General features: G+C 42.7%; 1 protein-coding gene across 2 annotated transcripts in view; it reads right to left on the bottom strand.

Moving 5' to 3' along the window:
• Positions 1-18992, bottom strand: part of LOC129857340 (cyclin-dependent kinase 14) — a 227456-nt gene that overhangs the window by 102576 nt on the left and 105888 nt on the right. For both annotated transcript variants that reach the window (XM_055925489.1, XM_055925490.1), the window contains one exon: positions 18712-18805. In XM_055925489.1, the coding sequence (XP_055781464.1) occupies positions 18712-18805 (94 nt within the window). The remainder of the gene's footprint in view (positions 1-18711; positions 18806-18992) is intronic.

The raw sequence follows: 18992 nt of genomic DNA, 5'->3' as shown, positions 1-18992 counted from the left end.
ACTTTCCGTGGGAATTAACGGTGATATATGGGAATTAACAGGAATATATGGGAATGAATGGAAATATATGCAAATTAATATTAATAATATTTAAATGTAGATGTTTTTTGCATTGGATATATTTACCATATCATATGGAGACAGAAACAAACATTTTACCTTATCATAAGTAGGCATAATTGCAAATGATTAAATCCTTCCAATAGAAATTTAAAAAACGATTTAGTTACAAATGTAACTTTAATTAAATGAGTTGAATCTTCACATGGGATGATTTCACTGAACAACAAAAGAAAGGAAATATTGAATGATCCCCAATGATCCATCGCATCTCCCAAAAACTTAAGGTTTGGTTGTCTTCCTCTCCGTCTTCTATGTCTTCTCCCTGGACCTCGTCAATGTCCACCTCTTGAACACCAGACTCTGAGGCCTCATCTTCACTGTCACTTTCCAACCTTGTTGAGGATGCGTTGTTGTCAGGCTCAAAAAGCCTCAAATTTGCCCGGATGGCCACCAATTTTTCAACCCTTTTATTGGTCAGTCTGTTGTGTGTGTTCCCAAACAAGGACCAGTTGCGCTCTGAGGTGGCTGATGTTGGTGGGATTTGGAGGGTGATGGAGGCAACAGGGGAAAGAGCCTCAGATCCACAAAGTCCCTTCCACCAGGTGGTTGATGAGATGTTGGCACGACTGCCATACTGCATCTCCATCCCAAAGCCCTTGCTTGGAAGTGTACTTCACCAGACTGCCAAGAACCTTTCCCTCATCCAGGCCAAAGTGGCGAGACACGGTAGTGATGACACCATAGACCTTGTTGATCTCTGCACCAGACAGGATGCTCTTGCCAGCATACTTGGGGTCCAACATGTACGCTGCGGCGTGTATGGGCTTCAGGCAGAAGTCTTCACGCTTTTTGATGTATTTCAGAATTGCAGTTTCCTCTGCTTGGAGGAACAGTGAAGTGGGCAGGGCAGTATGGATTTCTTCTCTTACATCTGCAAGCAGAGTCTGAACATCAGACAGGATGGCATTGTCTCCCTCAATCCATGCAATGGCTACTGCTATAGGTTTCAGGAGTTTCAGGCTGCTTACCACTCTCTCCCAATATAAGCCTCCCGGGTGGCGCAGTGGTCTAGGGCACTGCATCGCAGTGCTAGCTGCGCCACCAGAGTCTCTGGGTTCGCCCCCAGGCTGGGCTGGATTCGCGCCCAGGCTCTGTTGCAGCCGGCCGCAACCGGGAGGTCTGTGGGGCGACGCACAATTGGCATAGCGTCGTCCGGGTTAGGGAGGGTTTGGCCGGTAGGGATATCCTTGTCTCAGTATGTAAGAAAATGTATGCACTCTACTGTAAGTCGCTCTGGATAAGAGCGTCTGCTAAATGACTAAAATGTACATCCTCCAGGAGGATCCTCTTGATGGGTCTGTCCATATCGGCAGACTGTGATATGGACATTTTTTGGAAAGACTCCTTTCCCTCCAGGAGACTGTCAAACATGATGACAACATGTCTTTCCACCCTAACGGGTGATGCTGGGCAGCTTCAATGTGGTGCTCTTATTCTTCTCACTTTGCTTGGTGAGGTAGATTGCTGTTAATACTGGATGACCACTCCCATACATAACAATTTCCTTGGCTCTCTTGTAGAGTGTATCCATTGTTTTCAGTGCCATGATGTCTTTGAGGAGGAGATTCAATGCCTGTGGTCCAAGGTCATTGATGACTGCCTTCAGCTCATCTGCAAAGTAGAGACCGGTGTGTCTGTTGTCCCTTGTGTCTGTGCTCTTGTAGAATACTGGTTGAGGGGTGGAGATGATGTAGTTAATTATTCCTTTCCCACGAACATTCGACCACCCATCAGAGATGATTGCAAAACAGTCTGCTTTCTCTATGATTTGCTTGACCTTCACTTGAACTCTGTTGAACTCTACATCCAGCAAATGAGTAGCTAAAGCATGTCTGGTTGGAGGGGTGTATGCTGGGTGAAGAAAATTCAGAAATCTCTTCCAAAACACATTGCCTGTGAGCATCAGACGTGAACCAGTTGCATACACAGCTCGAGCAAGAGATTCATCAGCATTTCTCTGACCAACATCCTCCATTGAGTAAAAAAACTTCTGATTCCAGGAGGACCATGAGCTGTTGCTATCGAAATAGAAGTTGAGGGACTTTGTCAGAGGTTGCTTGTTGTGAGTGCTGAGGGAACTTTATGCACTTGGCCAGATGATTCTGCATCTTTGTTGCATTCTTTACATATGATTTGGCACAGTATTGCAAATGTACACAGCTTTACATTAGCTGCACTGAAATGTCTCCACACATCAGATAGTGCCCGTGGCATTTTCCTGTAAAGATTAGGAAAAAATGAGTAAAAAAAAAAAAAAAAAATCCATGTACAGATAAATAGTTAACCTCTCTGGGATATAGGGGGTGCTGTTTCGACTTAGGGAAAATTGGTCTCCAAATTAAACTGCATAGTACTTAATTCTTGCTTGTACAATATGCATATTATTGTTATTATTGGATAGAAAACACTCTCTAGTTTCTATAGCCGTTTGAATTATGTCTCTGAGTGGAACAGAACTCATTCTACAGCACTTTTCCTGATATGGAGTGAGATTTCAGAAATCTTGGTCTCTGGTCCCAGGTCAGTTTTAATGTCCCTGTAAATGCTATGAGGATACAAACACTGCCCACGCCTTCCTCTAGATGTCAGTAAGTGGTGACAATTTGAATGGAGTCGATTGCGCAATCAGGGCCTGTATAAAAGGCCAAAGACCGGATGTACCGTTCTTTTGCTCCCTGCGCCTGACGCACGACATCGGACCTGCTCTCTTTCCAACCTGTTGTTTAGCCAGTAATATATCACCGGTCATGTTTTTACTCGTTATAGGTGTTAAAAACATCATAAGGTAGTTAATTTAAACCGTTTTATAGCAATTTATATCCGTTTAGTGCGATTTTGAGGCATTGCTTTGTGATGCACTTTCAAGCGCCGGTCACGTTTCGGGGTCCCGGTCGAACGTTAGTGGGCATTTCGACGGACAAGAGGACATCTTTCGACCAAAAGAAGATTAGACCCAAGAAAGGATACATTGCCCAAGATTCTGATGGAAGATCACCTCATAGTAAGAAATATTTAAGATGATAAATCGTTGTTCTGTCGAAAAATGTTAAACGCATAAGCCGCCATTTTGTTTGGTATAGCTTCGCTTGGCGAACCCTGTATTGCACAGTAAGGATAATTTTAGAAATGTAATTCAGCGATTGCATTAAGAACTAATTTGTCTTTCGATAGCTGTCCAACTTATATTTTTTTAGTCAAGTTTATGAATAGTTATTCATGAGACAAGATCACTGTCAAATATGGCGCCCGACATTTTCAGGCTAGTTTTGCTAGTATTGTCATTGTATAACCACGTTTTTTTGTGGCTAAATATGCACATTTTCGAACAAACTCTATATGTATGTTGTAATATGATGTTACAGGAGTGTCATCGGAAGAATTCTGAGAAGGTTAGTGAAAAAATTAATATATTTTGGCGATGATTACGTTATCGCTCTCTTTGGCTTGAATCAATGCTCAGGTAACGTTTGTACATGTGGTATGCTAATATAACGATTTATTTTGTTTTCGCTGTTAAACACTTAGAACATCTGAAATATTGTCTGAATTCACAAGATCTGTGTCTTTCCATTGCTGTGAGCTGTGTATTTTTAAGAAATGTTTTATGATTAGTAATTAGGTAATACACGTTGCTCTCTGTATTTATTCTAGTCGAGTTGTGATGGTGGGTTCAATTGTAAACTATGATTTATACCTGAAATATGCACATTCTTCTAACAAAACCTATCCTATACAATAAATATGTTATCAGACTGTCATCTGATGAGGTTTTTTCTTGGTTAGTGGCTATCAATATCTTTATTTGGCCGAATTGGTGATAGCTACTGGTGGAGAGAAAAAATGGTGGACAAATTAAAATGGTGTCTTTTGCTAACGTGGTTAGCTAATAGATTTACATATTTTGTCTTCCCTGTAAAACATTACAAAAATCTGAAATGGTGGCTTTATTCACAAGATCTGTATCTTTCATTTGGTGTCTTGGACTTGTGATTTTATGATATTTAGATTTTCCTTTTCATTGTGACGCGATGCTAATCAGTGGGGGGGGGGGGGGGGGGTTGGGGGTGCTTGTCAGTTGGGACGCTAGCGTCCCAGAGAAGAGAAGTTAAAGCAGTTAGATTAAACAACTCCTTTGTAAGACAAATGTTTTAAAATGAAACATATAGAAACAGGTGAATTAACACTCCTCAGTTAGCAGGCTCAAGCAAGCTAAAACTCACATGGTAGCAAAAACTAACTAGCAGAAATTATTAACAAGTTAGAAATTATTTAGACACACTTTGCTGTAGGCTACTATTTACTAGTTAACAAAAAATCATGTATGTCATATAAAATATATTCACACCACCCAGTATGGTAATCAAAACTTACCAGAAGGCATGTAGTCCTTGGCTCAGAGAGTGTAGTAGTGTGGGCTCAACAGCATCTCATTATGTGCAAGATCATGAGAATCAGCTGTACATGTGATGGAAGAATGCAATGTGCATACAGAGGGTTGCAATTCCATTGAATTGGGGATAGTTTAACCAAAATATGCCACAAGTCCTAGAACTGCCTTATGTGTATCCCACAAAAAAAGTTCACTGTTATAAGCTAACTTTTTTGATGAATTTAAGCAAAATTCCCAGGCTTAACTTCCCATGGAAAATTTCCAGAAATATTCAGGAAATTTACTGGAAAGTTTTCGACCCTTTGCAACCCTAGTGTCAGCCTAACTCTGACAGATGGAGCTGTTTACTACGCTAACTGACCGTCCAGATGCCAGGCCAAGCAGATTGGTGGACATTTTTCCAGGTGTATTTCTCATTCTGTCTTTTATTCCTTTAGCTGACAGCAGAGTACACAGACACACAACAGGACGAGACAAGATTGGGGTGGGAGAAAATATAAACAGCTAAATTTGACGTTTTCAATTCCTCACATGTATGCTATTCATGTTCATAACTCCACAAAAGGCCAGTGAATGTTTGAACGTTCAAACACTAATTATTGCCATCTGGATGATGAGAAACACATGCTGAATCAATAAAAAAGTGAAAAACTAATTGTGTGAATGTGTAGGCATTGGCATTGAGATGATCAGAGGTGTTATTACCTCAGAGAAATAATGATGATTATACAGTCAAGGTAAGACTGTAAGCCTAGTATAAGCACATCTCTGGCCTCCTCGTGTGTACGGCTTACAGGGGCTGTGAGCTATGCTATTACCTACACAGGTGTGATCCTCTTAAAACAGGGGATTCATAAGGTCTTCATAATGTGGAGAGAATAAGGAGAGGATCATCAGAACACAATATAGACCTGTCAGACTTTATCCCACCACCGCCTTCTTTCCCATCCTCTCCTCTCCTCTACTCTCCTCTCCTCTCCTCATATCCGGACCACCTAGGCACCCCAGGGGTATTTGCTGAAGAAAACCCTTATCTCCACTGGATAACATTTTAATTTTACCCCAGACAGTCAGATCCCCATTTCTCCCCCAACCCCCCTTCGCTTCCCCTTACCACTCCTCTCCCCAAACACCCTTCCACCCCTTAATCCTCCCCTCCTATCCTTCTCCGATCCACATTCTACCTGCTAAAGGGCACATGACCCCTCCCCCACCCTAACTCTAAACCTATCCCCTAAAGGTGTCTGCATGCTTCCCATCCAAAACAGTTCAAACAGTTTGTGCACATTATGACATTTTATGACGTTTTTGTTCGTTTTGATCTTCGGAAAGATTCTTTGGGCTGTTTCGTGCACACAACTATTATTTTCGAGGTGAGCCAAAGTTGGTAGCCGAAGTCTACGCCCTTTAGTCGGTGACTGGTCAACAGTAGGGATTCTTCATGAAGTGTTTGTTGTCTTTCAACGAGAGACTAATCGTTTTTCATGCACATTTTTTCCACTTGAGAAATGCTGAACCAAACATCTTAGCTAGATGTAACATTGCGCGACTAAAATCTCCTTAGCAAAAACTTCCAAAATAATGAGGCCATGTAGCCTAAAGTACATAACATTTTGTGTGTATTTACAAGTGAAGTAAACTCTCTTATTAAAAGTGTTAAATTCCTCAAATGTATGCTAATCATATTCATAACACCACAAAAGGCCAGTTAATGTTTGAACGTCCAAACACTAATTATTGCCATCTGGATGATGAGAAACACATGCTCAATCAATAAAAAAGTGAAAAACAAATTGTGTGAATGTGTAGGCATTGGCATTGAGATGATCAGAGGTGTTATTACCTCAGAGAAATAATGATGATTATACAGTCAAGGTAAGACTGTAAGCCTAGTATAAGCACATCTCTGGCCTCCTCGTGTGTACGGCTTACAGGGGCTGTGAGCTATGCTATTACCTACACAGGTGTGATCCTCTTAAAACAGGGGATTCATAAGGTCTTCATAATGTGGAGAGAATAAGGAGAGGATAATCAGAACACAATATAGACCTGTCAGACTTTATCCCACCACCCCCTCCTTTCCCATCCTCTCCTCTCCTCCATACCTCTGCCTCCTGTCCTCTCCCCTTTCCTCTCCTCTCCAAATCTCCTCCTCTTCCCTCACCTCCTCGTATCTGGACCACCTAGGTACCCCAGGGGTGTTTGCTGAAGAAAACCCTTATCTCCACTGGATAACATTTTAATTTTACTCCAGACAGTCAGACAGCCCCCCCCCCCTTCCTCCCCCGGCCCCCCTTCCTGTCCCCTTACCTCTCCTCCCCCCAAATCACCTTCCACCACTTGCTCCTGTGAGGACAGATGCTGGGAGACGAGAAGCAGGTAGATGGAGTGAATATTTAATAAATAACAGACATTAAACAAAACACAGACAGCGTCTGGACAGGGGAAACATAACGACATTAATGCTGACACTTGGATCAAACTGAGGAACAGACAGATAAAGATGAGGCAATCAATAAAGTGATGGAGTCTAGGTGAGTCCAATGAAGCGCTGATGCGCGTACCGATGGAGACAGGTGTGCGTAATGATGGGCAGCCTGGCACCAACGAGCGCCAGAGAGGAGGAGCGGGAGCAGGCGTGATAGTACCCCCCATCTAAGGGCGCCACCCGGCGTCCCACCTGGACGAGCCTGACGGGCAGGCCGAGACATGGGAGCCTGACGTGCCGGCTGAGGCATGACGTGGGATGGGAGCCTGCCGAGCCAACCGAGGCAAGAAAACCTCTCGAGCCAGCTAAGGCATGAAAGCCTGATGAGCCAGCTGAGGCATCCCCGGTTCCTAAGGCAGCGGCACCCGGACCCGACGTCAACAACCAAAACAAAAAACTCCCTGATGCTTGCAATATTGGTGTCAGCATTCTGTGAGGACAGACACTGGAAGACGAGAAGCAAGTACAGGGAGTTAATATTTAATAACACAACACGGACAGCGTCTGGACAGGGGAAACATAACGACATTAATGCTGACACTGTAATCAAACTGAGGAACAGACAGATATAGAGGAGTCAATCAATAAAGCGATGGAGTTCAGGTGAGTCCAATGAAGCGCTGATGTGCGTAACGATGGTGACAGGTGTGCGTAATGATGGGCAGCAGGCGTGACAGCTCCTCCCCTCCTATCCTTCTCCGATCCACATTCTACCTGCTAAAGGGCACATGACTCCTCCCCCACCCTAACTCTAAACCTATCCCCTAAAGGTGTCTGCATGCTTCCCATCCAAAACAGTTCAAACAGTTTGTGCACATTATGTCATTTTATGACGTTTTTGTTCGTTTTGATCTTCGGAAAGATTCTTTGGGCTGTTTCGTGCACACAACTATTATTCTCGAGGTGAGCCGAAGTTGGTAGCCGAAGTCTACGCCCTTTAGTCGGTGACTGGTCAACAGTAGGGATTCTTCATGAAGTGGTCGTTGTCATTCAACGAGAGACTAATCATTTTCATGTACATTTTTTCCACTTGAGAAATGCTGGACCAAACATCTTAGCTAGATGTAACATTGCACGACTAAAATCTCCTTAGCAAAAACTTCACAATTAATGACAGATTTCTTAAGTTATCTTAGATTCATTATTTTTTTGTTGTTGATCAAATGTTTTTATTAATTTTAATAAGGTATACATGGGACAGAAAAACAAGTGACAAGACCGAACAAGACAAACAGTTCCCATCCCAACCTCGTCCAACAGGACTTCCCCAATCCAAAATTAGATTAGTGGTTCACAATAGCAGTCTTTTTACAGTCATACCTTGATGAAAGAGCAAATATGTTTCCCCATGCATGCGTCCTACAGATATTTCCATGTTTATAATGTCCATGAATGACAGCAGCCCCTGCTGTCTGCTTAAAGAATGAGGAGCCTGCCAACATGAGGCTAGAATATTCTTGGCTGCTGTTAATCCAGCCAGCCGAATATGTCCCTGTTTGACAGATAGGTCTGAAGTAGTGTCATCGTTTAAAATTTAACAAAATTGTGAACACGATACATTTCTACCCATTATGTCAGAAAGACAACCACAGAAATGTAAAACCAGGCATTCCCAAACCACATGAAAAAAATTGAGGGCACAGTGAGCAATTTGAGGTTTGTCTAGTTTTCATCTAAGATTCTTTCTGACTATTTTAAGGAAGTGTATACTGGCTTCGGTGTCTCAAGATCGGCCAACAGTACTATTGCCACTCTTTTCTAATTTTTCCAGCGAAGGTCTTTTAAGAGAGTATGCGAGCACACTCGTTCAGTTCGCTTAGCCGAGTTTGGCTAGGCTCCAGTCGAGCCGAAGCATGCGGAAGGCTTAAGCCTAGAATAGCCCTTTTCCTTGTGGGGACCGGTGAAATGTCCCCACTTGTCTGAATTTTCCTGGTTTTACTATTTTTTTCAAACACACACACCCACACACACTTATCCCCGACAGCCCTTGGCAAAAACAACCAAACTGGTTTGTCTCTTTGTCTTCACACCTGACCCCTGACTCTGCTACTGCTTTCTGAAGACTGATCCCGGACAGGGCTGGACTGTGCTTTTCAACTTGTCCCGGTCCCACCTGCCTATTGGACAGATGCCCTGAGGAGACGCAGCTAAGCAGGGTCAAAAGTGGTGATGGACAATCAAATGTCCCAATCAGAGGTCACTGGGTGTGGCATGTAACTGGAGAGCTCCAGAGGTGCAAACAGGGTAGCCTATAAACAACGGGGACCCATCCCCAGCCTTTGCTCTCTGCAGGGTCAGGGAGTCAGGAAGAGTTGGAGGCAGGTGACTACTTGTTTCAATAGTTAGAGGGCTGTTAGTTAGTGGTCAGGAGAGGGACTGTAAGGTTTTTCTAAAGGTATGCAAACATTTACTACAGTGTGCATTAATGAACATGGTCACGTCCAGCCAGGGGTCAGAAGATAAAGGTCACCCCATGGATCAGAACCACAGGGAACAGCCTCTACTCACAAAGGGTAGAATGTGTTTAGTATGTGTTCAGTAAGTTCCGACAGGAGAGGCCACATTCACTCTCCACACGTTCACATTGGGTGGTCACACGTTCACGCGCGTGCGTCTGTGTGTGCGCGTGTGTGCGTGCGTGTGTCTCTGCGTGCGTGCGTGTGCGTGCGGCTTACTTCTCATACTAAACTCATATTGCTTCATCTCCCTGGATGTAGAGATAATTACCTGGTTTAGGAATAATTCAACCCATTTCCTTTGGTTTAACCAGCATCCTCTCCTCTGGCCGCCTGAACAAACACTAACACACACGTTCAGACCGACAAACACACACATGTTTAGACAGACAAAGCACATACCTTACACATATGTTCAGTCCAACATAGCCACACACACGTACAGTCAATTACAGCCACACATATTGATCAGACAAAGTCACTCACATGTGGTTTTCAGTTTCAATTCTCTGTCTGTGCAGACAGTATGGGTGTGCTTGTGTCATCAACACTTGCTATTTACTCAACAACATGAACTGTTACATTATCCATAGGATATGCTGTCCTTGCTGTGTGTGTGTGTGCGTGCGTGCGTGCGTTGACGTGTCATTCCCTAGGTGACAGAGGTGACAGCTTCGTCCATCACACTAATGCAAGGCAAAGGCTCATTGTATTCAGTAAACACACATACCTCTGCTCTGACGGCCTATTTCCTACAAATAGACCTGTCCATATTCCTACTGTTCTTCCGGGGGATGTAATCTTGAACAGAGTGACACTCTGTTAACCAGCTACATTGGGCCTGGGCTCGTACCACGCATATCTAATTCAGACGGACAGAGGGGACGGAGACCCTGCTGTAACTAGCAGCCAGCCAGTCAACCAGTCAGTCAGTCAGTCAGCCAGCCAGTCAGTCAGTCAGCCCAGCCCACTCACGTCTCAGGACCAGGAAAAGAGCAACACATGGCATAAACACCCACAGGCTCTCTGCTCAGGATAGCCAGGGCTTTGGAAGATTACAACAGAACACTGACATTCATATAAAGCAGCGGCTTTGAATAAATAACAGCCTTTAGTTGATTTGCTCTCAGCTCACACACACTTGCCCATGGAGCTCTGTGGGGACGGGATACAGCATGGCAACGATGGGGATAAAGCAAGGTAACAATGGGGATAGCTTTAATTCGGTCACGGATCATTAGAATAGCACTGCTGGAGATTGGCTTCTCTTCGTTCAGGGAAGCAGCAGAGATACCTTTGGTTTTTAGCTGCAAACAAACAAATAGGCTTCACAACACATGGTAAATAGCCCATACACCAACTGTACTGGGCTGGCTCAGATATTGTCTTGTCACATTGGTTTTTACATCATGGTTCCAGTGAGTATCATAGATGGATGAGCCGGCTAGTGAAGTATAGGCCTTCAGCTTGGCTACATAGTGTGAAAAGTTGGACAATTACACAGTAACGGAATTGTGCTAAGACTCCGATTTTTCTATTAAAATGTATGTAAAAACAAAAACCATTGATTTCAAAGTTTAACAAACCATACAACTCTATGCACAAGGACTACTTTTAACAATTTACAATGAACATTTTACAAAAACACATTTACTGGAAGAACTGTGCAGATGCAAAGTTTGGTAACAGAATTTGGGTAAAATCATTTTTTTTGTGTCCACGCTTTACAAAAAGTCTTAAATATCTGCTCCAAATGAAGATGCAACGATATCTGCAGAAAGAATGGGGTGTCAGCTATGACATGACACATAGACTTTGAAATAATCTATTTCGGTTATTGAACTATAGTAAGTGAAGTGGTAACACCCGGTAACGGAATTTCCTCATGGGTCCCAGATCTGTATTACACAGAAAATAATAATTATGGATAAGAAATGTAATTATCTTCATGGTGATGTATCCTAAATAGGTACACTAAGGTATAAACATGCAATATCCTCCTTTGCATATTTGGGTATTATTCTACACACATATTCTACACAAGACCAAATTTGGTTGGTCCGGACAGAACCAAATCTGAACCAATCATAGACGTCTATGTTGCACAAGTTTGGACATCAAAGTACAGCACAGTAGAGCTCAGTTGAGTTCAGTACAGCACAGCATATAACAGTAAAGTTGAGTAGAGTCGAGTTCAGTACAGTACAATACAGTCAAGTACAGTAAAGTTTAGTTCAGTACAGTACAATACAGTACATTATAGTTTACTCAACTCTAGTGCATTCTACTGTATACAGTAATGAACTATACTCTACTTTTCTTTACTGTACTGTGCTGTACTGTCCCAACTTGTGAACCCAGCTGTTGTTTGTGACTACTATTATTTCCCATTGTAGCCAATTCAAGTGCAGAAATTCAGTTAAAGATTTACTTTACCAATTTTGAGTTTCACCACTTATAAATTCACAAACAAAATTGATATCAGTAAAAAACCCGATAACTAACTTTTACTATCCTCCGTCCTCATAAGGGAGATAAATTAGAAAATATCTTAAAGATATATGGGTTTTTGGAATTACAAGGCACAAGGCAATGTTTCTTAACCTTACAGTAGGCAGACAAATGTCTCCAAAACTAAATATAAGTGTTGATATTAGTTCAACATTAGTGTGTTTTGATGTATTTCTTATACCTTTTAAGACTTTTTTCTGGGAGACGTTTTCTAAGAACTATTTTCCATCTGTTTGACAAGAAATCAAAGCCTTTGCTTATTCCAAATGGTTGAAAAATGCTATGCTTTAATTAGGAAAAATATATAGACTCTTAGCTTTAATTCCACACCTAATTTGACATGCTCTTATGAACTTCACATGCTGGTGCTCATGGGTCCTTTTACATGGAAATGACCAGGGTGTTAGTGTGGGTCTAACTTTTTTCAAAATGCCAACTGACTTTTGGCAGACTGAGTACCTATCAGACAGGGATGCTAGGTGACCTTTCTCTCCCCTTCACAAACACACTGGCCTATTAGAGGGGCGTGATTCAGCATAATCTCTCCACCGACAGACAGACAGAAGGTGCCGACACGCACACACGTACCAACCACAGGAGGATGGTGGCACCTTAATTGGGGAGGACGGAGCGGAATTAGTGGAATGGTATAAAAACATCAAACATATGGTTCAAGACATAATTTTAAACCGTCCTCCCCTCAGTAGCCTCCTGTGGTAACAACGCACCCACGCACACACATGTGTCTCTTTGAGTTGAAGAAAAAAAGAGAGCAGGAATGAAAGAGGGATTGAAATGGAAATGTGAGTGTCAGGCTAACTCTGACAGGTGGAGCTGTTTGCTACACTAACTGACCGTCTAGCTGCCAGGCCAAGCAGACTGGTGGACATTTTTCTAGGTGTATTTCTCTATCTGTCTTTTCTTCCTCTAGCTGACAGCAGAGTACACAGACACACAACAGGACAAGACGTGATTGGGGTGGGAGAAAATATAAACGGCTCAATTTGACGGGTCAGTACTTCTTTGCCAATGCAATATAGTGAGAGTTGTCTCAGTGTGGTGCCATTTTGGTTCAATACGTTGGGTGAGTGAGTCCATGTCCATCCTGGTCCATGAGGCTGGCGTGTCTCTACTATGGTTAAATGATATCTCATGCTATTTTCAAATCGATTAGCTAACGTTTAATTGATTACGTGATTGAATTAAACCATGCAACAATTAAACCATTAATAACCTGGAGCACCACAGAAGCATTAGTTTATATAGAGCAGTTATCTCCCGAATCCACTCTTAAAGATTTGAAGATCTTTTATATCAATAGCAGTCAATCAGTCATTAATTATTCTTTACCTAATATCAGTCTCATCTGAACGATGTAAAAGTCTTGGTTATCTGCACGAACCCAGCCTTTACTTATGAATCATCCATACACAAATTGTCTCAATGACTTATTTACTAACTAATTCAACAATTACAGAATATACAATACATAATAACATTATACAGTACATATGGTAAAAGGGGTTGGTTTACCATTTCCAACCAAAGTCTATTCATTCGGGCGTGGCTACTGACTTAGTTAAACTTTACATGGAGGCCAATTCTCTCATTTTAAAGGTTAACATCACATTACATCATTTCGCAAATAGTTTCATTTTTACTCATTCATTTTATACAAGATTTAGATGCATAACTGAGGAACCTGTATAAACAGAGTTAGGGTAATGTGGCTGTATTGTCTTTCATGAGGACACAAACATGAAACAAAATGGACCCGGTCGTAACTGGCTTCTCCACCGACCGTTTACACATTCTCTAAAATAGGAATATTGTTAAATTCTCAAATTCTGGGACATAGAATCTGGCATAAAACTGCCCCCCCCCCCCCCCCCCCCCCCCCTCCTAACAGGGTTGTTCACATCTCTGCTAGCCAATTCACTGAAAGGGCTAGCGTCATGACAAGGCCATGTAACCTGTACATAATATTGTGTGTGTATTTACAAGTGAAGTAAACTCTCTTATTAAACGTGTTCAATTCCTCACATGTATGCTAATCATATTCATAACACCACAAAAGGCCAGTTAATGTTTGAACGTCCAAACACTAATTATTGCCATCTGGATGATGAGAAACACATGCTGAATCAATAAAAAAGTGAAAAACTAATTGTGTGAATTTGTAGGCATTGGCATTGAGATGATCAGAGGTGTTATTACCTCAGAGAAATAATGATGATTATACAGTCAAGGTAAGACTGTAAGCCTAGTATAAGCACATCTCTGGCCTCCTCGTGTGTACGGCTTACAGGGGCTGTGAGCTATGCTATTACCTACACAGGTGTGGTCCTCTTAAAACAGGGGATTCATAAGGTCTTCATAATGTGGAGAGAATAAGGAGAGGATCATCAGAACACAATATAGACCTGTCAGACTTTATCCCACCACCCCCTCCTTTCCCATCCCATCCTCTCCTCTCCTCTCCTCTCCTCTCACCCATTTCATCCTCTCTTCTGCCTCCTCTACCCCCTACCCTTCTCCCCCTTCCTCTCCTCTCCCCTCTCCTCCTCTCCTCCTCATATCTGGACCACCTAGGCACCCCAGGGGTGTTCGCTGAAGAAAACCTTTATCTCCACTCACTGGATAACATTTACATTTTACCCCAGACAGTCAGACAGCCCCCCCCAATCCCTGTCCACCCCTCCCTTCCCCTCCCCTCCCCCCAAACATATACCCCTCCCTTCCCCTTCCCTATCCTCCACCCTAACCCCCTTCCATCGCTTGCTCTGCCCCTACTATCCTTCTCTGTTCCACTTGCAACCTGCTAAAGGGCACACAGACCCCCTCCAAGGACCTGCTGCCAGGCCAACAGGGTTGCAGGTCCGCCTCCATCGATACCCAAGCTGGCGACAGGCCATCCCACTACTGGGTCTCTCCCCTCTTTTCACTCTTTCCTCTCTACCCCTCTCTCTTTGTGTCTGTGTATTCAAGGGGTGTACTGAATGGATGCAGGGGGCAGAGAGGGCTGTGGTTTTGGGGGGAATCTTACAGATGTGAGGAGAGCAGACAGCCCCAATTTTCTCTTTGGCAAAACAGACAATCAATAAAATGCTTTTATACAGTATCTCTCTCTCCCATGCTATCTGTCCTCCTAGGATGCTTTGTGTAAGATTCCCTGCCTGGGGCATACTCCCTACACACACAGATTCACACAGACATACAAACACACAGACGCACACGCAACCACACACTTGTCCTCGACAGCCCTCGGCAAAACAAACCGAACCTCTTTGTCTCTTTGTCTTCACACCTGACTTCTGACTCTACCAACCTCCGTCTCGCTCTCTCTCTCTCTCTTTCTCCCTCTCTTTCTCTCTCCCATCATCTCATCTCAGTAATTGTCTGCATTAACTCGTTTCAGAGGATGAATGAATATGAATTCATCACATTAACACTCCACTTCAATTCTGCCGATGGGGGGAATTATGGAGGACAGATGAGCTGATTAAGGGATTCATGAGACCTCACACAGCTATAAAATATTGATGCAGTCAGGCTCTGAGTCCTGTTCAGAAATATATCTATCAATCTATCTACCATCCTTATTAATCCCTAATCACTGGTTCCTTAAATAAGCAGCTAGCGGAAGAATTGAATAGCTATCTGACCCCGAGTTAAAGAGGCCCACAGACCTCATACTGATTAAATCAAGACCCAAAGGTTACTGCTCAAGTACACAAGTACTCAAGTACACAGTAAACGCAGTCAATTGGTCAGTCAACAATGATTCAGATCGCATCGCATCATTCAGATAGGTACTGCATGTGTTAACCTTTCTAGGACACACGTTCCGCTAGCGGAACCCCCCCACAACATTCCGCTGAAAAGGCAGCGCGGGAAATTCAAAAATATTTTTTAGAATTATGTAACTTTCACACATTAACAAGTCCAAAACAGCAAATGAAAGATAAACCTCTTGTTAATCTACCCATCGTGTCCGATTTAAAAAATGCTTTACAGCGAAAACACAGCATATAATTACGTTAGATCACCGCCAAGTCCAAAAAACACACAGCCATTTTCCCAGCCAAAGATAGAGTCCTAAAAAGCAGAAATAGAGATAAAATGAATCACTAACCTTTGATGATCTTCATCAGATGACACTCATAGGACATCATGTTACACAATACATGTATGTTTTGTTCGATAATGTGCATATTTATATCCAAAAATCTTAGTTTACATTGGCGCCATGTTCAGAAATGCCTCCAAAATATCCGGAAAAATTGCAGAGAGCCACATGTAATAACAGAAATACTCATCATACACTTTGATGAAAGATACATGTTTTACATAGAATTAAAGATACACTTGTTCTTAATGCAACTGCTGTGTCAGATTTCAAAAAAACTTTACGGAAAAAGCACACCATGCAATAATCTGAGACGGCGCTCAGATATAAAAAAACATTTCTCCTCCATGTTGGAGTCAACAGAAATACGAAATTACATCATAAATATTCCCTTACCTTTGATGATCTTCATCAGAATGCACTCCCAGGAATCCTAGTTCCACAATAAATTGTTGTTTTGTTCGATAATGTCAATTATTTATGTCCAAGTAGCTATTTTGCTAGCGCGTTTAGTACACATATCCAAACGCTCGTGCAAGTCCCGCATAACGTCGGACGAAAACTTCAAAATGTTATATTACAGGTCGAATAAACTGGTCAAACTAAGTAGAAAATCAATCTTCAGGATGTTGTTATCATATATATCCAATAACGTTCCAACCGGAGCATTCCTTCGTGTCTGTAGAAGTAATTGAACGAAAGGCAATATCATGTGGAATGCGTGTGACCAGGAACTGGCAATCTGCCAGACCACTGACTCATTCCCCTCTCATCCAGCCCCAGACCACAGTATAAGCTTCATTCAACGTTCTACAAACTGTTGACATCTAGTGGAAGGCGTATGAAGTGCAAAGAGATCCATATCTTACTGGGATTTGAACAGGCGATGAGTTGAATATCGACCAGCCTCAGAATTTCCACTTCCTGTTTGGAAGTTTGCCTGCCATATGAGTTCTGTTATACTCACAGACATAATTCAAACAGTTTTAGAAACTTCAGAGTGTTTTTTATCCAATAGTAATAATAATATGCATATATTAGCATCTGGGACAGAGTAGGAGGCAGTTCAATTTGGGCACGCTATTCATCCAAATTGAAAATGCCTCCCCCTATCCCTAAAAAGCAGTGTTGAGGGGTCTTTAGCCTGGTTTGCTAACTACCTCTCTTAAAGAGAGTAATGTATAAAGTCAGAACATCTGCTGTCTCAGCCACTGCCTGTCACCAAGGGAGTACCCCAAGAGTCGATCCTAGGCCCCACACTCTTCTCAATTTACATCAACAACATAGCTCAGACAGTAGGAAGCTCTCTCATCCATTTATATGCAGATGATACAGTCTTATACTCAGAAGGTCCTTCCCTGGATTTTGTGTTAAACGTTCTACAACAAATCTTTCTTAGTGTCCAACAAGCTTTCTCTGCTCTTAAACTTGTTCTGAACACCTGCAAAACAAAGGTCTTGTGGTTTGGTAAGAAGAATGCCCCTCTCCCCACCAATGTGATTACTACCTCTGAGGGTTTAGAGCTTGAGGTAGTCACCTCATAGCAAGTACTTGGGAGTATTGCTTGATGGTACACTGTCCTTCTCTCAGCACATATCCAAGCTGCAGGCTATGGTTAAATCTAGACATGGTTTCCTCTATCGTAATCACTCCTCTTTCACCCCAGCTGCCAAACCAACCCTGTTTCAGATGACCATCCTACCCATGCTAGATTATAGAGACATAATTTATAGATCGGCAGGTAAGAGTGCTCTCGAGCAGCTAGATGTTCTTTACCATTCGGCCATTAGATTTGCCACCAATGCTCTTTATAGGAGACATCACTGCACTCTATACTCCTCTGTAAACTGGTCATCTCTGTATACCCGTTGCAAGACCGACTGGTTGATGCTTATTTATAAAACCCTCTTCGGCCTCACTCCCCCCTATCTGAGATATCTACTGCAGCCCTCATCCTCCACATACAAAACCCGTTCTGCCAGTCACATTCTGTTAACAAGGTCCCCAAAGCACACACATCCCTGGGTCGCTCCTCTTTTCAGTTCGCTCAAACTGGACAGTTTTACCTCAATCTCTTCATTCAAAGACTCAATCATGGACTCTTACTGACAGTTGTGGCTGCTTTGCGTGATGTATTGTTGTCTCTACCTTCTTCCCTTTGTGCTGTTGTCTGTGCCCAATAATGTTTGTACCATGTTTTGTGCTGCCACCATGTTGTGCTGCTGCCATGTTGTGTTGCTACCGTGTTGTTGTCATGTGTTGCTGCCATGATGTGTTGTTGTCTTTGGTCTCTCTATGTTGTGTTGTGGTGTCTCTCTTGTCGTGATGTGTGTTTTAGACTATATATTTTTTTTCAATCCCAGCCCCCGTCCCTGCAGAGGATTTTTGCCTTTTGGTAGGCCGTCATTGTAAATACGAATTTGTTCTTAACTGACTTGCCTAGTTAAATAAAGGTTAAATAAATAATTCTAATGAATTAACTAAAAAGTGCTCAAAGTGGGACTGTTTCCTATTGGTTCACAACTGAGAGGAGATGGAGATGTTGTGTATCAGAGACAGCATAGACATATTGTGCACGTACGTACACACGCACACAAACACACAGCTGACTCACCAGGAATATCCTCTCCAGCTGATCCTGGATATCCTTCATCCCAGGGAAAGCTGCCACTCCTTGGATCATCTCGATGAAGATGCAGCCCACACCCCTGGGGAGACACAGACAGCATCCCCATTAGAGACACACAGACAGCATCCCCATTAGAGACAGACAGCATCCCCATTAGAGACAGACAGACAGCATCCCCATTAGAGACACACAGACAGCATCCCTATTAGAGACACACAGACAGCATCCCCATTAGAGACACACAGACAGCATCCCCATTAGAGACA

The sequence above is a fragment of the Salvelinus fontinalis genome, chromosome 6 (genome assembly GCF_029448725.1).
Source record: "Salvelinus fontinalis isolate EN_2023a chromosome 6, ASM2944872v1, whole genome shotgun sequence".
Taxonomy (NCBI): Eukaryota; Metazoa; Chordata; class Actinopteri; order Salmoniformes; family Salmonidae; genus Salvelinus; species Salvelinus fontinalis.
This window is presented reverse-complemented; position numbering and strand designations above follow the sequence as displayed.